Here is a 16,501-nt window from a genome sequence, read left to right on the forward strand (position 1 = left end):
TTTTTTTGGATTAGGCTTCATTTCCTCTCAACAATATTAATCTTCCTCTCTTTTTACTTTGAAAGAGAAGACAGAAGCAAGATTTTAGTTAAACAGTTCTGGTTTCTAACAAAAGGGAGAGTGTAGATCTCTCCCTCCCTCATCACTGTCACATCTTGGTTGCCCTATACTTTCTCCAAAAGAAAATAAACAGATAAAGAAAATCCTTTTTCTGTTGGATTTTAGTTTGGTTGCAAGGCACAATCAATGTATTAACAGCTGTTTTTTTTTTTTCTTTTTTTTTTTGTTTTTGCTGAGCAAAGTGCTACAGTCATCAGCAGTGTTAAACAAGTAGCTTGAATTATCACAATTAATTTAGAATTCATTATGCAGCATGCTTTATTGTATGGCTACTTACCTTGTACCCAACTGGAAGGTCCTGACAATCTTGAGAACAGCCACTAACTCTCTTACTCAAACATTCATTTATATGACAGTTTCTCTCATCTGAGCCATCACCACAGTCATCCTTACTATTACAAAGACCTCTATTAGGAATGCATCTGCCATTTTTGCACATAAAAAATGAACTGTTGCATGACTGTTCTGAAAAAAAGAAAAGAAATGGAACATAAAGAACTTTGTATTTACTTTGTATTATAATTATTCATAAAACATATCATTATAGTAACTTATTTAACACAATTATAGTAAAAATATGTGATATTTTCTAACACATGTTATATTTTTAAAGGGTCATAATAATCCAAAGGGCAAATCATACTTGAGTCTAGAATGTTTCTGATACATTAAATAAGATTTAACTTGAAAATGGAAACCTCAATAAATCTCTATAGAAAAACCAATGGGAAAATGTTGCTTTGATCTATAATGTAAAGAATGAATTCAAAAACATGAAACTACTCCGACATATCCCTCAAGTCATAGGTCTCTGAGAAGCAGTATGTCCTAACAAATTATGAAACTAAAATAGGTAGATAGTCTTGAATTTTCTTTTTTAACCTAGAAATATAACATTGAGATTTTTTAATAGGAGGAGGAAGGACATTTGCACTGACCAATAACAATTTGAAATATAACTCAGGCAGATATGTTGAGTTTAGGACCAATTCATAACTTTATGATTCTAACACTTGGGATATTATATATATTTAAAGAAAAGATATTTACATGTAAACTAGCAAATGTTATGGTAAACACAATATCTGAATATGCTAGCAATTTGGAGGATATATTCATAAAAGTGGCAATATGTACAATACAACTACACAGATACACATCTATGTGCCATAATAATTTTTAATTATGTTTTTCATCAAGACTTGCTGAATTTTTGTAATAAATATACAAATTCCTATAGAAATAATAATATTCTCTATAGTATAGTGGTATAACTAATTTTAATTTGCCTATAAAAATAGTCATGAATTCCTTCCTTCTATGTAACTCATAATTTCTTTTATGGTTTACTACCTTCAAAGAGACACACAGAGGCAAGCCATTTTGAGATTAAATATACAAATAATTTGGGTATATATATAAAGCTTGTGCAGATTATTTTCTCCAAACTCTTCATCTATTTGCTAAGTCAAACATGATTATTTTTTTCTAAGTAGCACCTGATTGGGATTTCATGTAACTATAACATATGAAAATATTAAAATCAAGTTTATTGTATGAAAACAAAACTTTCTAAAACATATGTGGTATATTTTGAAGGACTTATGATGAAAAATGCTATCCACTTTCAGTGAGAGAACCAATCAAATCTAAGTGCAGATTGATGCATAATTTTTCCCCCTTTTTTCCCCATTGTGGCTAGTACAAAGATATGTTTTGTAATGCTTCATATATTATTGATATCATATCTTTCACCTTCTTAATATATTGTAGGAAAGGGCAGGCAGGAGAGGGAAAATTTAAAACTTGTTTTAATGACATTTTATAAATAAATGATAAACCCATTAAAAAAAGAAAACACTAAAAAAATATGTTATAAATATATTCTGAACCTGCACTTTTGCACTTTGCATTTAATGGTGCTTCATCAGAATGGTCAGGACAATCGAAGTCTCCATCACACTGCCACTGAGAATTTGAAAGACATCGCCCATCAGCACAACTGAATTCCTCAGGACTACATTGACGATATCCTAGAGACAAAGCAATAACAATTTTTAATGCTCTACAGAACATATATTCATTATAAGTATAATCATTCTTTACAGTCAACACTTAATTAATTGTGTGTATTAACTGTGAGTGTTATGTGAGTTATTGTCTTTTCCATTCTGGGTTGGGATACTACATTTTTCAGGCAGGGAAAATGGTTGTGAGAGTCTGTGCCAAAACCTGTCTGGTAAACCTACAAAAAAAAAAAATAGATTTCCTGTAATATGTTGAACAGGTGATAAGGAGTCAGTGATGCAGCCCAATCAGTTGAATAATACCTAGTTTTCTATTTTCTGTATAAACACAACCCTTCATTGGTGTGGAGAAATTCAATGTAGATGGCATTACACAGTTTTCAAAGATTAATCTTTTTCTGGCATAGTACAATAAGTGTGTTACAAACACTGCAAATGCAAATGCATACTGATAAGCAGTTAAAATGATCAATCTCACAAGCTATAATAGCTTTTTTACCTCTAAATAATATTCAAATTGGAGTAATATTGTTACTCCATGGTAAAAGCATTAAGAAAATCACAACCAGGTTTCCAGGCTGAAATCTTTGTTTACCAACCACAAGCAATTTAAAAACATTATTAGAATCAAAAAGTCAAGTAATCACCTAAAATATGGATTCATTCATGTACTTATGCAAGAATGTATACATACACACATCTATACACAGACACATATTCCTTAAATTAATTTTGATTAAAATTATGAAGATAAAGATGAATCTTTTTTTTAATTTTGCAGAAATAAGTATCAGTCTTATTAGGAAATCCTTCAGATGACTGTTGTCTGCTGGCATATCTCTTTAGGGATCTTCCTATGGCTTCATCTTTTTCTATCCAGAATTCTTGCATAAAGGTGAAAACCTTGCTTTAATAAAGCTCATATTATTCATCTAAGTTCTGTTCTGGAAAGGGAATTGAAAAAGGAATCATAAGATGGTCTAAGCATTAAGCCATCCTACTCATTTTGGAAGAAGTCCCATATGGCATCAGCTCTATAAGAAGAAGAAATTCCTTTGGCTCATGACAGCATACTCATATCCAACACATTTTAAATTATATATTCATTTTTCTATTTTTCCTATGTATAAAATTGACAATTTATTCTTTAATATCAATTTGAAACCAGATTTTAATTTGAATATTTTTACAAAGACATTTGAAAATGAATTTAATTTTGGACAAAATTTTGTGATACTATACTTATATAAATGATTTAATATGTATTTTAATATGTAAACATGAAATATAAATAGTGTATTGTATACATATGTGCATATAAATAGGCATATATGTATTACATTCAAACTGATTATTGAACTTAGTGGTATTAAATAGTATTAAGCATAATTTCTTGACTTGGATTTAGATTGTATTTCCTTCACAGTTTTTGTTTGTCTTTCACAACCTTCAAGAATTTTCATGGTCACCTTCATGCCACTATGAAGTATAAGAGTTAGACTTTGGTAGAAATCATATAAATAAGCTAAATGAAAATTGAGATTTAGCATATGGGATTGATATCATCAGTACATTCAGTTTGTGGAGAGTCAAAATAGATTCTTCTTTTTCCCTTAAACATGGTCATGCATGAGCACACAAATAAATATATGTGCACAGGCACACCCACAAACACACATCAATTTAGTGATTAAAATCAATCAAACATTTGCCTTTCATAAGAAAGAACAAAGAAAATTCTTCTAAGAATTTGCTTTTATCATAGTATGTGGCTATATACTGCTATAATAAAATTATATTCTTTCCTTCCTACTTTGAACCCTTAGTCTTTTTTGTTGTGTTTTGTTTTAATACAGTTCCATTCTATTTTTGAAAAGACCACCTTTACTTGGTTGGAGAGTTTCCTAGTTGGGATTACAGTTATTTATACTTGCCACATTCCAGTGACTCATCAGATCCATCTCCACAGTCATCATCATGGTCACAGACAAATTGTTTGGGAACACAGACTTTATTATGGCACATAAAAGCATTTTCATCACAAGTATTATTGGGAGCTGCAAAAAACATCAGGACATCAAAATGAGAAAATTTGTCTTTTTATAATTTTTATCATTTATCATTATTTACCTTCTGCATAAAAAAAAACCTTCTTTCTCTAAATCACATATGTTAAGTGCAATCTTTTAAATGACAATTATTTGGGAGAATTTGCTTCAATTGACAATATTTTTAAAAAGTTAAAACCCTGGATGAGGCAAAGGAAGAGAAACAACAAGAGTAAAGGAGATTACTATTAATGTAAGCTCTATATCAGGTATGAAATTTTGTCTAGATGAGTATATGAATAGAATTGCAAAGCTCATTACAAATGAGGGCCTCTGAGGAAAATGAAGATTAATTCTTTTTCTGCCTAAAACCTCTGAACTTAATGAAGGCTTATGAAATTCAAGTTAATCACTCCACTTCTAACTTATCGGCTATCTTTTTTTATGTTAGACACCAGTGCTTTATTTGGCATTAACTCTTTCAAGCCCCTAGAGTGCCATTTAATATATCACAGTAGAGTTTACTAAATGGGACCCCAGTGGCTCAAAATGGTTAATTTGCCTCCCAAAGTGTACAATTCACTATAAAGAAATCTTTGGGGCACCATCTGGCTCCCTGAATACACGCACGATCAGTTAATATGCAGCCCTCAACGGTACCATTAACCTTTAAAGCCACATGGATCAGTTTCAAGTGATCCTACAAGAGTATCATCACAGTAGCATGCATACATGTGATCTCAAGTTGTTTGCTTCTTTCCTTCTCTACACACATGCACACAAACATGCACAGATGCAAACACATATTGTACAAGGCACACTCCTTCTCTGAAAAATAATGAGTGTAATATTCTGGGTTCATAAAAAGAGTATATAAGAATGAGAATTGGTTTAAATTATTTTAATTTTTTAAGGAACCATATTCCTTGTGCAATTGTTTTAGCTAAGCCTTCTTTATATGACCTTGCAGCCAATAATCCAAAGATACACACACACACACAAACACACACACAAACATATGTTTCAGGATCATGGAAGGAAGCGACATTTATACACTATAATTATTGCAGCCATCAAGTAATTCCCTGAAAACTCTCCAAGGTGACTGAGGTCCAGAAATATAATACACTGTTTAATTCCTATAAGTATTGATTCACAGGAATCGGTTTCAAGATGAGAATAAGTAATTCTAGAACAATACCATTACAGTGGTATACACAGATGTAACTCAATTTGTTCTCTCCATACATGCATGCAAACACACAGCCCACATGTACACAAGGAACACACATTTTCTGAAAAATAATGATGACTTAATGATCCTTGTACTATATCACTGATATCATTTTAGGGAAAAAACTAAAATATCTCTACAAATATGTTTACCAATGATCACAAGTTATCTAAGATAAGGACAGATTACGGAATATCTAAAAGTTTTATTGTTTGTCCTTCATTCTTGAAGAGAGCCATGACATCAGGGAGGTGATACTATGATATGCAAGTGAATTGGATTTAAGTGAGGGAAGGCTATGCAAAGTCTACTGCCTCCCTTTCCCCTCCAGAGCCATCTGGGTCCAGTTACCAGATATGGATCAGGATGATTGCAGATGACCCTGGATGCAGTGGGAGACCTTGGCCTCTTTAAACTAAAGTCTTCAACAGGTCTCAGTTTGACTGAGGTGACACTCATTCAGCGATTAGGGATAGGTGGCAATTGAGGCCAAAAATCTCCTCTTTAACCTAGTTCAAAAAATCTAAAACAAGTAAAAGAAAACATAAACATTTTTCTTCTTTGTGTTTAAAAAACACAAAGATAGCATAGCTAAATAAAATGATTTGTTTTTTTAGGGAATTCATGGGTAAAAATCACTGGGGAGAAGAAATATATCTATAGCTAGAAATGTGTAATGATGGAGAAATACCAATATTAGTAAGATTATTGAAGTAAAAATGACATCTAACATATAAAATCATTGCTAAAACCAATGTTATTCTTAATTTTCTTGAAAGATAAAGAAAGAGAAATTCCAAAGTTCATAATTGAAAATTTTCAGACCAATATTATATATACAAACACACACACATTGTGTATTTTTTTTCATTGAGCAAAAACTAAGAGCTTACCACAGCCAGCTGTAGAAAGCTCATCACTTCCATTTGGACAATCCCTTTCGCCATCACAAAGCCAGTGACGAGGCACACAAGCATGGGAACCCAAACAGCTAAACATATCAGCTGCACAAGTCACAGCACCTGAAATTCAAAATGAAAATATCAGTAGGTTTTGAGAAATTTAACTGAAAATGTATTTTTTATGAGAAAAAAGAAGCTAGAGAACCAAGAAACATGCCTATCTATCTATTTATCTATCTATCTATCTATCATCATATGTTTGTGCATATTAGTGGCCACATACATACACATATATAACAGGAACACCCACCCACATAGGCTTTTGTACTTTTCAAAAGTATAAAAATAGATTTGTATTTTAGAAAGTTGATTTTATTTTGGAACCCAAATATAAGACTTCATACTTTTGCAATTTTATTCTTTTAGACTTGACCTGGACACTTGGCTGGTGGAGGAGAATTTTCTATATTCTGATCTTGCCCCTTAGTATATTTGCTTCTAGCTTTGTTTCCTCTATAAATGGGATGACCATGCCATCTACAACTTTATCCAAATTGTTGATTCAAATATAAAATTGTAGAATTCTACCTCTGTACCCAAAGTGCCATGTGAAGAACAGTTAACATCATTTAAAGGAAAGTTGGGACTTATAGTATCCTAGTTCTAAAGCTGGTAAAAACAAAACAAAAAGAACTCTGTCATCATTTAACATGAGAAAAGTGAGACCTAGAAAAGTTAAATGGCTTGCCCAAAGTATTCCAAGTAAATGGTAGTGCTAGGATTTGGATAAAAGTCTTAATTCAAGTTCCTCTCTCTATCCAGTGTACTATGGTTGTTTCAGCTAGATCTTAAAATGTACATTCAAAAAGAAGTTGTGCTTGAAGTAGAACATTTTGAAAGGTACTTTGGGATTAAATTTCAAGATTTTGTAAAGAAAATAATTCAAAATAAGTCCAATAATGGAGAGGAACACAAATAGTATTTTTATCAGGCATACAACCTGGCAAAAATAAAAAACTACCAACACCACATTAATATTACTCATCTATATACTTTTACTTTCTCATCATTACAATATCTTTAAGAGAGGAGGCAATGCACACATGAATCTAAACACAAGAAGGTTTCAGGAAAGTTTCCATAAGCATTTTACTATACGTGAACCTATCTTCATGGATCAGCCTATCTAAAGATGAAAGAATATAACATACTTCTATGTTTATTGATTTTAGGGAAACACTTGATTGTTTTGAGAAAATGCAGACTTAAGAGTTCTTCTCGGACAAAATTTTCCTCATGTATATAACAAGATCATACAAAATAAAGGAAGAACTGCGAAGTAACTACTTGATGTTCTGCTGAATAACAACATTATATAAAGTCTGATATAATGAGACATATTTTAAAGTTGTTTTTCAGTAATTTTGAAGATGTCCTAGATATGCAGGAAACAAACAAAAAAGCATTTCCTAAGGCAGTTTTGCTAAACACCCTTATTTATAGATGAACTCAGATTTTTTTAGATATTTCCTTAGTGAAATCTGCAATCATGTAAAAAAATCTTCTTAATGAAGGACAAACAACATTGTAAAAAGCACAATTAACAGACAACGTCCAAATTTGTAAAAGCAAGATTTAGAGAAGGGAACTGTGACTCAGTCCTGATGGACAGAGTAAAGTTGTCACAAAAAAATCATTCTTACAATAAGTTGACTACATGTGAACAACCCTTCTCTTTCTCCTTTCCCCATTTGTAGTTCAATATTACTGAAATTACTGCATGGGTACTTGAATGTGATCCAGCCTGAGGTACTGTTCAGTTAATTTGTACTAGATGACATCCAATCGCAGCATCTGGTTATAAGACCTGGTTCTGGGACAAGTAGTTTCAATTCAACTCTGGGATTGGAGGAACTTGGGGTACAACAACTCAAGGCCAGTTCATCCCTGATGGAAGCTAACCCAATCACCAATTGCTTTTGCCCCCTGCATATAGAGGCAACAAGATTATCTGCAGAGTGTATATTGTTCACTAGTGCTACACCCTGACTTCCCTAGAGGCAGCTGCAAACTGAAGAGTAAGATACTGTGTCATTTGCACTTTGTCATCATATTCTTCTCTAGAGTACTTCCTAAAATAGAAGATGAAAGAGCTTCTTACTGAAGAGAAAGTTTAGAATTTAGGAAATTCCCTGGCTTGACCTAATTGGGAGACTGTACTATATCACTGTGCTAGGAAGTTGCCATTTTGTTTTTATTTCTGTAGCATGAAAATCCCTCCCTTGTAATCACACAATAAAGTTTCAACACAAAGTGAATTGGAATTCTTTTTTGAGAAAGATCACATTGAAGAAATGAAATGCTTTTAATTATGCCAAACTGCTCACTGTTGCAAAAACCTTACTTTTATACAGTATTCTTCTGGAATTCTATGTAACTGTAAATTATAGAACACTGCTATTTTAGAAAATTAAAAGCATTAATTATCTAAAAGGCAATAGAAAGAATTATAGACAATGCAAACAAAATGGAATATAGTACCAATGAAAAATTACACATAATAAACAGGTAAAACAGGTTTAAAAAAAAGACGTGAAGTTAAAAAAAGACATAGTCTGGTCAGATAGTCAGAACGAATAACATCATATTAAGGAGGTATAGGGCTTGCAATAAGTTTAGCTAAAGAAAATATTTGTGCTTATGAAATAAGCAAAGTTAAAAGAAAGAATATAGGTTGATTTATTATTCAGGTTTGTGTGGTAGGGGTAAAAAAAAAAGACACTCACAAATGCTAGGTTTGAATCTGCTGATTAAGATATCTTTGATGTTAGGCAAAAATCACCTATTTTTCCTTATTAGGCCACAGTTACTGTTTTGTAAAATCATATAATTGAACTACATTATAAGTTAGGGCCATTACAGTTTTCAATTTTTACTTAATTTTTTGGCAAATGTGCTAGTTAAAATTAAAAAATGTGCTAATATTGGCAGAGTTAGGATAATTTTTTGAGAGAAATGTGTATCTTCAGTCCTTTTTCCTGCACTTCTAAATGTCAGGTGTTTTTATTTCATTAGTCCTCTTCAAAATAACTAAACAATAGTGACATTGTAGCTTACCACAGATGGAATCACTTTCATCTAATCCATTTCCACAGTCATCTTCCCCATCACAAATCCATTGTTTAGAGATACATTTTTGTGAAGAGCAAGGAAATTGGTTCCAAGAGCAAGAGGAATCTATAAGACATCAATCATACTTTGAAAACCATTTAAAAAAGTATTTTGGACAGGTGAAGTACAAGTGTTCTTTTTTTATTTATTTGTTTGCTTTCCCCACCCCTGAATCACAACTTACAAATTACAAGTTCTTTTTTCTGAATTAGAGTTCTATACATGTGAAACCTCCTATAATCACTCCTTATTTGTAACCATTTTATACTGGATAAAACCTTGAGTAGTTAAAAAGAAAAACTACTATACTAATTTTAAATATATCATTGGTCATTTGTTCTTTTACCAAATAATAAGGAGTTAATAGAACAGATGCTGAAATGTCCCTAATCATATTTGTTCCTAGTTTTTTTTAACATCTTCCTTCTTATTTTCTTCTCATTAAATTATCATCAAAAATGATGATTTCTATTCTAAGATGTGTTAAATGTTAGTAATATCAACAGCCTGTATAAAACTTAAAAAGTTACTGGTAATAATCATACATATAAAATTAATATTGTCATTATAGATCTATTAATAAATTATATCTTATAATTTTCAATATAAAATGTTTTCATTTAAAAATAACTTATTTTAATGTATATAATCATAAAATGAATTTAAAAACTAGATAAAACTAAAATAAAAAACATTTTAAATAACAGTGATAGTAGGTCAAAGATAGTAAGATAGAAAGAACACATCTCATATTAATCCCTTGAGTACTATAACTGGAGGAAGAACAAAGTTGATTTTTAAGTAAAAGTCTGAAAATAACAAGATAAAATGAAGTGAAAAGACAAATGATGTCCATTGATGGGGGGGGGAATAGGGGTTGAGGATTATCATCAAACAAGCACGTACAAAACAGGAGTTAAAGCAGGAGAATAAATTTATGAAATGAAATTTTATTAGGAAGCAATCTTACTGAAAGAACTAAATCTTATTCAGTTATATATTTTTATATGGAAAAATTTTCCCAAATAATAATATGAAAATAGTTTCAATTATTTCTTCCATTCTCAAAGATCAATGTATAATTTTATATATCTCTTGTATTTATTTAGCTAGTAGTACAGTCTTCTATTATTTTATTTTGTAGGGGCCTTCTAGGTGATGCAATGTATAGTCTTAAACTTAAGAGTTAGAAAGACCTGAGGTTAAATCTTGAATCAAATACTTGTTACCTGTGTGATAACTTCTGTGTGCTGCAGTTCTTCAATTGAAAAGTGGGGATTGTATTATAGTACAGAGTTGTTATGAGGATGAAATGAGATAATATTTACGGACTGTTTAGCACATGATCTAGCTCATAGTGCTTAAAATAATGTCCTTTTCCTTTCTTCATTAATTTAATTGTATCAATATATTTGAAGAAGTTTCTCAGCTTTTCCTTTAAGATCTCAGATAGTATGCTCATTGTTTCAGATCTATAGTTAACTATTTTTAAAAATACAGTGACAGTAAGTACACATAATGCATTTTTCCTGTTTTTCTCTGACATCATTCAGATAAGCTAAACAACCGCATATATTCTGCCTTCCACTACTAGCAGTGCTATTCTTCTATCGCAATAAAATGTTAATGGTCCTTTCTTAGTGGTTCTTCATTTCAACTCTCTTGTCATTTCCTTTCATCTACTTCCTCAGCTTGTTCATCCCAAATTCCTTGAGTTTATTTTTTACTGTTATTTTCTTTTTCCTTTTTTTTTTGCTCTCCTTCCTGACTCAGAAGAAAGGACTTTCCAAATCCTCCCAGTCTTCCTATTTTTGTTAATTTTCTTAATTTTAATAGCATAAACTTATACTACCTATTTTCTTTTCTTTTTAAATCAAGCTTATTTATTTCCCTTTCAAGAACCAGTTTGTTTCATTGTCCTCTACTTGATTCCTTTTCTCTTTTAATGACCTACCATTCTAACTTTCAACATAAAACCCAAGAGTAAACTCATCAGAATTGTGCATTTTTGAAGTTTCAATAATTCCATCTCTTACAATGGGAGTTAATACTAAGGAACATGATCTTAGTTTGGAAAAGCAAAAATTCTGCAAGGTCCTACTTAACAAGAAAAATATTTTAATGTGTATCTAATAATTGAAGAAGAAAATGACAAATCACTCCAGTGTCTTTGCCAATAAAATCGCAAATGGAGTCCCAATGAGTCAAAGAGAACTGAAACCTTAGAAAGAGCCTTAGCTAAAACTAGAGGGACTAAAATGCCCACTAAAATGGGCATAAAATATTAAATTCTTAAGTCATAAATACTCTTAAAAACATTTACTAAGTATAGCACTCTTGTGATCTGCACTAGTGGCACGAGTACTCACACCAACAAAATTACCAATCCTTCAAGTACTGAAACATTGATCTTGATAAATAAAATAATGAACCATTAAACCCTTGTGAAGAACTGACACATTAACCTAGATTGTCTTCAACATACACCTACAATTACTAAAAATGTAGCTGAAAATGAGTAAGGCTAAAGCTTAATCACAGATGCACAAATAAATAAAAAGATATAACAATTTAATGGCTCCCTTTCAGGAATTATGAATCCACATAATCTATTTTTAAAGTGTTCTCTTAACCTTGTTGGAAATGAGGCTCTAATATAAAGATATATAGCATCTTAATCAAACATTATACCTTCACATTTCATGATGACATTTACTTTTAAGCGAGCTTGACATTTCATAAAAAAAATCCATTTTTAATCATTTTCTACTTTCTATACCACAGCCTACTATATTTCTGTTAAAAAATTCAAAGGTATTGAATACATGTTTTCCTGCAAGTAGAAAATGCTTCATTTATTTCCCTGGATTTCATCAAGTCTGTGTTTTTATTTAATCTGAACAAAAACATTTTATGACTATTTTTTCTACATATAATCACTTATTGAATGACAATAACAACAAACTTGATAAAAAATAAATTGTGACTTAATGGAGAAAAAGTGCTCACCACAGTGGAATTCATCAACTCCATCTTCACAGTCTTTTTGTCCATCACATATCCAGGTATTCAAAATACATCTTCCACTAGGACAACCAAAATAGTTCTCTTCACATTTGGGTTTGCTTTGAACTGTGATAAAATACAGAATGCAATAGCAAATTAAATCACTTAAAATCAACTTTTTCTCAGTGTCAGAGAATAAATAAAATTTACTTCTTTACTTTTACTTAAGGTTTGGGTATAGGGAATAGGAAGGCTGTGTTAGAGTAATCAGAAATAAGTGAAGCAAAAGAAAATCAAATTGTCTCTACCTAGGGTAATAGATTGAAAGAGTTGACTTCTTTTATGCCCTTTTACATGGCAAGAAAAAGAAATGTTTTTAAGAGTCAATGAATGGCTTGAGAGTGAAACTTTCTACTACTAAAATTGTTTATTATGCTGACAGCCTGAATTTTTAGAATATTGTAGAAGTATTTAAGCTTAAGTATTATACAGAAATGCTATTTTTTAATTCATCAACCTAGTTTGTGTAGAATTGATTTTTTTTCCTTTCACCTATCACTCATGGCCCCAAATCCAATTTGACACAGACATAGCATTGCTTCTAGCACTGATTGGCAAGTTGTCAGTTGGCTGACATTTTCCCAGCCAGTAATGGAGTATATAGAGGGAAAATTTTTTTTCTTTCCCCTATTTTAACAAAATGGAATTTTCCACTTTTAATTGTTTAAAAGGAATTAAAATTTCAGTTATGGCAAAAGTTATGGCAGAGACTTTAAATACTAAGTTAAAAAAAAAAAACAGTCTCCCCTCTGTTTATCTTACCATACACACTTTAAAACCTTTTGCTGGTTCTTTTGAGGATATGTTATAGACAGAATATTATAACTTTAAATCAATATGCTTGTGCTAATATAATTCTGATTATAAAGAAGACTGAAATACACACACACACACACACACACACATACACACACAAACACAAATGCAGTATAGCCATTTCCTTTAAAACTCTTGGTTGTGTGCAGATGAGATGTTGAGCATCTTAAACTGGAATATATTCTGGAATCCTTTCCAAATGCTAGGAATTATATTAGAAATTCAAACTCCATATGTATATGTAGCCAAGCCTAATTGTAACCTTCTTTAGGGTAGTGGAGGAAGGGAGGGAAAAATAAAACAAAAAGGGCACAGAAGAGAACAAAAGCAAACCTACAGAGAGGAAATAAAAGCTGGGCAAGTTTGAAAATAATGTGCAGTATTTATTTTATAGGTTTCCTTGAAATGTAAATTAATTTTTCTATATTGAATCATCTTTTATGGTCTGCTGTATACATGACAATGTTTCTCCCCTTCTCATTTTTTATTTAAATTTAAAATTAGAAAAATACATAAGAATTAAAAAAAAAATCCAAATCCTCTTAGTTTTCTTTTCACCAGACCCTTCCAATAGAGCTGCAGATCTGTCCATCAGCCTGGTTCTGATATACTCTCCTACTTGGTCTCTGTTTCTTGATTCTGACCATTCAGTTCATAATTTTTCATTATTGGCAACTGAGCTTGGCCTTTAATTCATCAAAAGAAGGCTTCAGATCCTTCTTGAGTGGGAATCATTCGGACATTTTTTTCCTTCCTGCTTCCCTCTCTCACTTTCAAAGTAACAATTTCTTTCTTTTTGGAAAACAGGATTAAGTGACTTGCCTAAGGTCACACAGCTAGTAAGTGTCTAAGATCAAATTTGAATTCAGGTCCTCCTTACTCCAGGATCAGTGCTCTATCCATTGCATTACTTAAATGTACTTGACTGCAACTATTTCAAATCTCTTCCTCTCACAAATCTCCAATCACATTTACATACTTCTTGCTTATAATTGATTAAATTGGGAGTAGCTAAATGACACAGTGGATAAAGCATCAGCCTTAGAGTCAGGAGGACCTGAGTTCAAATTTGACGCATATATTTAACACTTACTAGCTATGTGACCTTGGGCAAGTCACTTAACCCCAATTGCTTACCAAATAGAAATAAGCGACAACAATTTAAAAAATGATGAAAATTTCCTGCCTCACTAAAATCATCTGATAAAACTGCTAAGTTATAGATCTGTCCTATTCCACTGCTCAATTATTTCTGTATCATTTTATCTCTTTCCTCTCTATTTGTCTTTATTCCTCTATCCTTATTTGGCTAATATCCCATCATATTCCCTTTCATGGCCAAATAGTTTGAAATAGTAGTATGCACTAGATGGCTCCATTTTTTTATTCACCCATTCTTTTTCTACTCTTTAACTTAATCCTTTTCAATTTGATTTTTATGTCCACTATTCTAATGAAAGCCAGTGCCTGGCACATCACATGTACTTCACAAATGCTGGTGGATTAATTGCTTTGCAAAAGTTTTCCAATGATCTAATTGGAAGTTATAATTATCTTCTTCACACTCAATCTTAATTTCCTTTTCTGTAACAGAAATATTCACTGTTATGCTACTGAATACTGAAAAATATTATTCTGAACTAAAGAAATAAAACAAAAATTTCCATAACAAAGTAGAATAGAAAAAAAAGATTATTATATGTGAAATTGCAAATCTATTATATACTACTTTGTATTACTTTATATATATATGTGTGTAATAAAATTATCATGTTTTTTTTTTCGTCTTTTTTCCCCTTCAACCCCCATTCCAAAATGGCTACTATTAGGCATAAATAAATTATATATGTCAAAAACATTGTAAATATTTTTCTATTTATCAGTTTTTTCTCTGGATACAGATAGTGCCTTCACATGTCCATTGTAATTAATTTGGATATTATAATAGACAGATTGACTTAGTTATTTAAAATTGTTCTTAAAACAATTTGCTTTTACCATATAAAACTTTCTTAGTTTGTTCATTTTGTTCTTCGTTACTATTCTTCATCATTTCTTGTAGCATGGTAACCTACCATCATAATCATATTCCAAAACTTTTAAAGTCATTCTCCAGTTGACAGGCATCCTCACAATTTCCAGTACTTTGCCACCACAAAGAGAGTCCCTATAAATAAAATCTTAAGATTTCTGGATAATAGCTAAGGCTTCTTTGGTATATGTTTATACATGATTTTTGATTTATTAAGGTTTCATTCCATAATCCTGCTAGACTTGAAAGTAAAAAGACCAATATATGAGTTTTATGAGTTTTACCTCTGATAGTTACTACCTGTGTGATTGGCCAAATCACTTAAAATAAGTCTTAGTTTTCTGATCTGTAAAATGGATTATACCAATAGTAACCACTTCGTGGGGTTAATGAGTTAATGTATGTAAAGTGTTGTACAAACTTTAAAGTGTTGTGTGTTTTATTAATCACTACTGTTATTACTATTGTAATTCACCATGCCCTATTGAGGGTACACTTAAGAGTACATTCAAAAGCACTGTATCACCTATATTTAAAACTTTAGCTCTCTTTAATTCTTCCATCTCCTTCATTTCTTATACCCTATTATTTACCTAATCCTTTGGTCCATTCCACCTTCTCATTATCCTTGCATGCATTTCCATTTATATTTACCATGCAGGTGCTTCTTACTACTCACTTCTAATATAATAATCTTAAAACATTTCCTCCACAAGGAAAAACTTAGGGAAGAAAGACTGAATTATTTTTTGCAACAAATAATTGGCAAAAATGACTCAAAACAATGTGTTCTAATATCTTAAAACTTTATAAATCTGAAAGGATTTTAAAGAATTTTAATTATTATTGATACTATTGTTTCTTTTGGACAACAGTACTAAACTATGCCATGAAGAAGTCTTTGTTCTGTGCCCAGTTTTTCAAGAACTTAAAAGCACAATTATTAAATCTCCTGATGATTTATCCCTAGTCATCTCAAAAAAAAAAAAAAAAACCCTATAAATTGGAAATGCAAATTCAAGTAAAACTTGAATGGTATTATAGCTGTATGTTTGCTACGTTAGAATCGGTGCTATTTCATAATG

The 16,501-nt window shown here is 31.2% G+C and overlaps 1 protein-coding gene across 1 annotated transcript in view; it reads right to left on the reverse strand.

The window, feature by feature from the left end:
- LRP1B (LDL receptor related protein 1B) overlaps positions 1-16,501 on the reverse strand; it is a 2,056,943-nt gene that overhangs the window by 381,138 nt on the left and 1,659,304 nt on the right. Inside the window, exons 50-55 of the mRNA XM_051990638.1 lie at positions 12,512-12,634; positions 9,449-9,568; positions 6,323-6,451; positions 4,082-4,204; positions 2,013-2,153; positions 398-585 (exon numbers count right to left, since the gene is read on the reverse strand). Coding sequence (XP_051846598.1) covers positions 398-585; positions 2,013-2,153; positions 4,082-4,204; positions 6,323-6,451; positions 9,449-9,568; positions 12,512-12,634 — 824 coding nt within the window. The remainder of the gene's footprint in view (positions 1-397; positions 586-2,012; positions 2,154-4,081; positions 4,205-6,322; positions 6,452-9,448; positions 9,569-12,511; positions 12,635-16,501) is intronic.

This window comes from Antechinus flavipes, chromosome 3 (assembly GCF_016432865.1).
Source record: "Antechinus flavipes isolate AdamAnt ecotype Samford, QLD, Australia chromosome 3, AdamAnt_v2, whole genome shotgun sequence".
In the NCBI taxonomy this organism is placed as follows: Eukaryota; Metazoa; Chordata; class Mammalia; order Dasyuromorphia; family Dasyuridae; genus Antechinus; species Antechinus flavipes.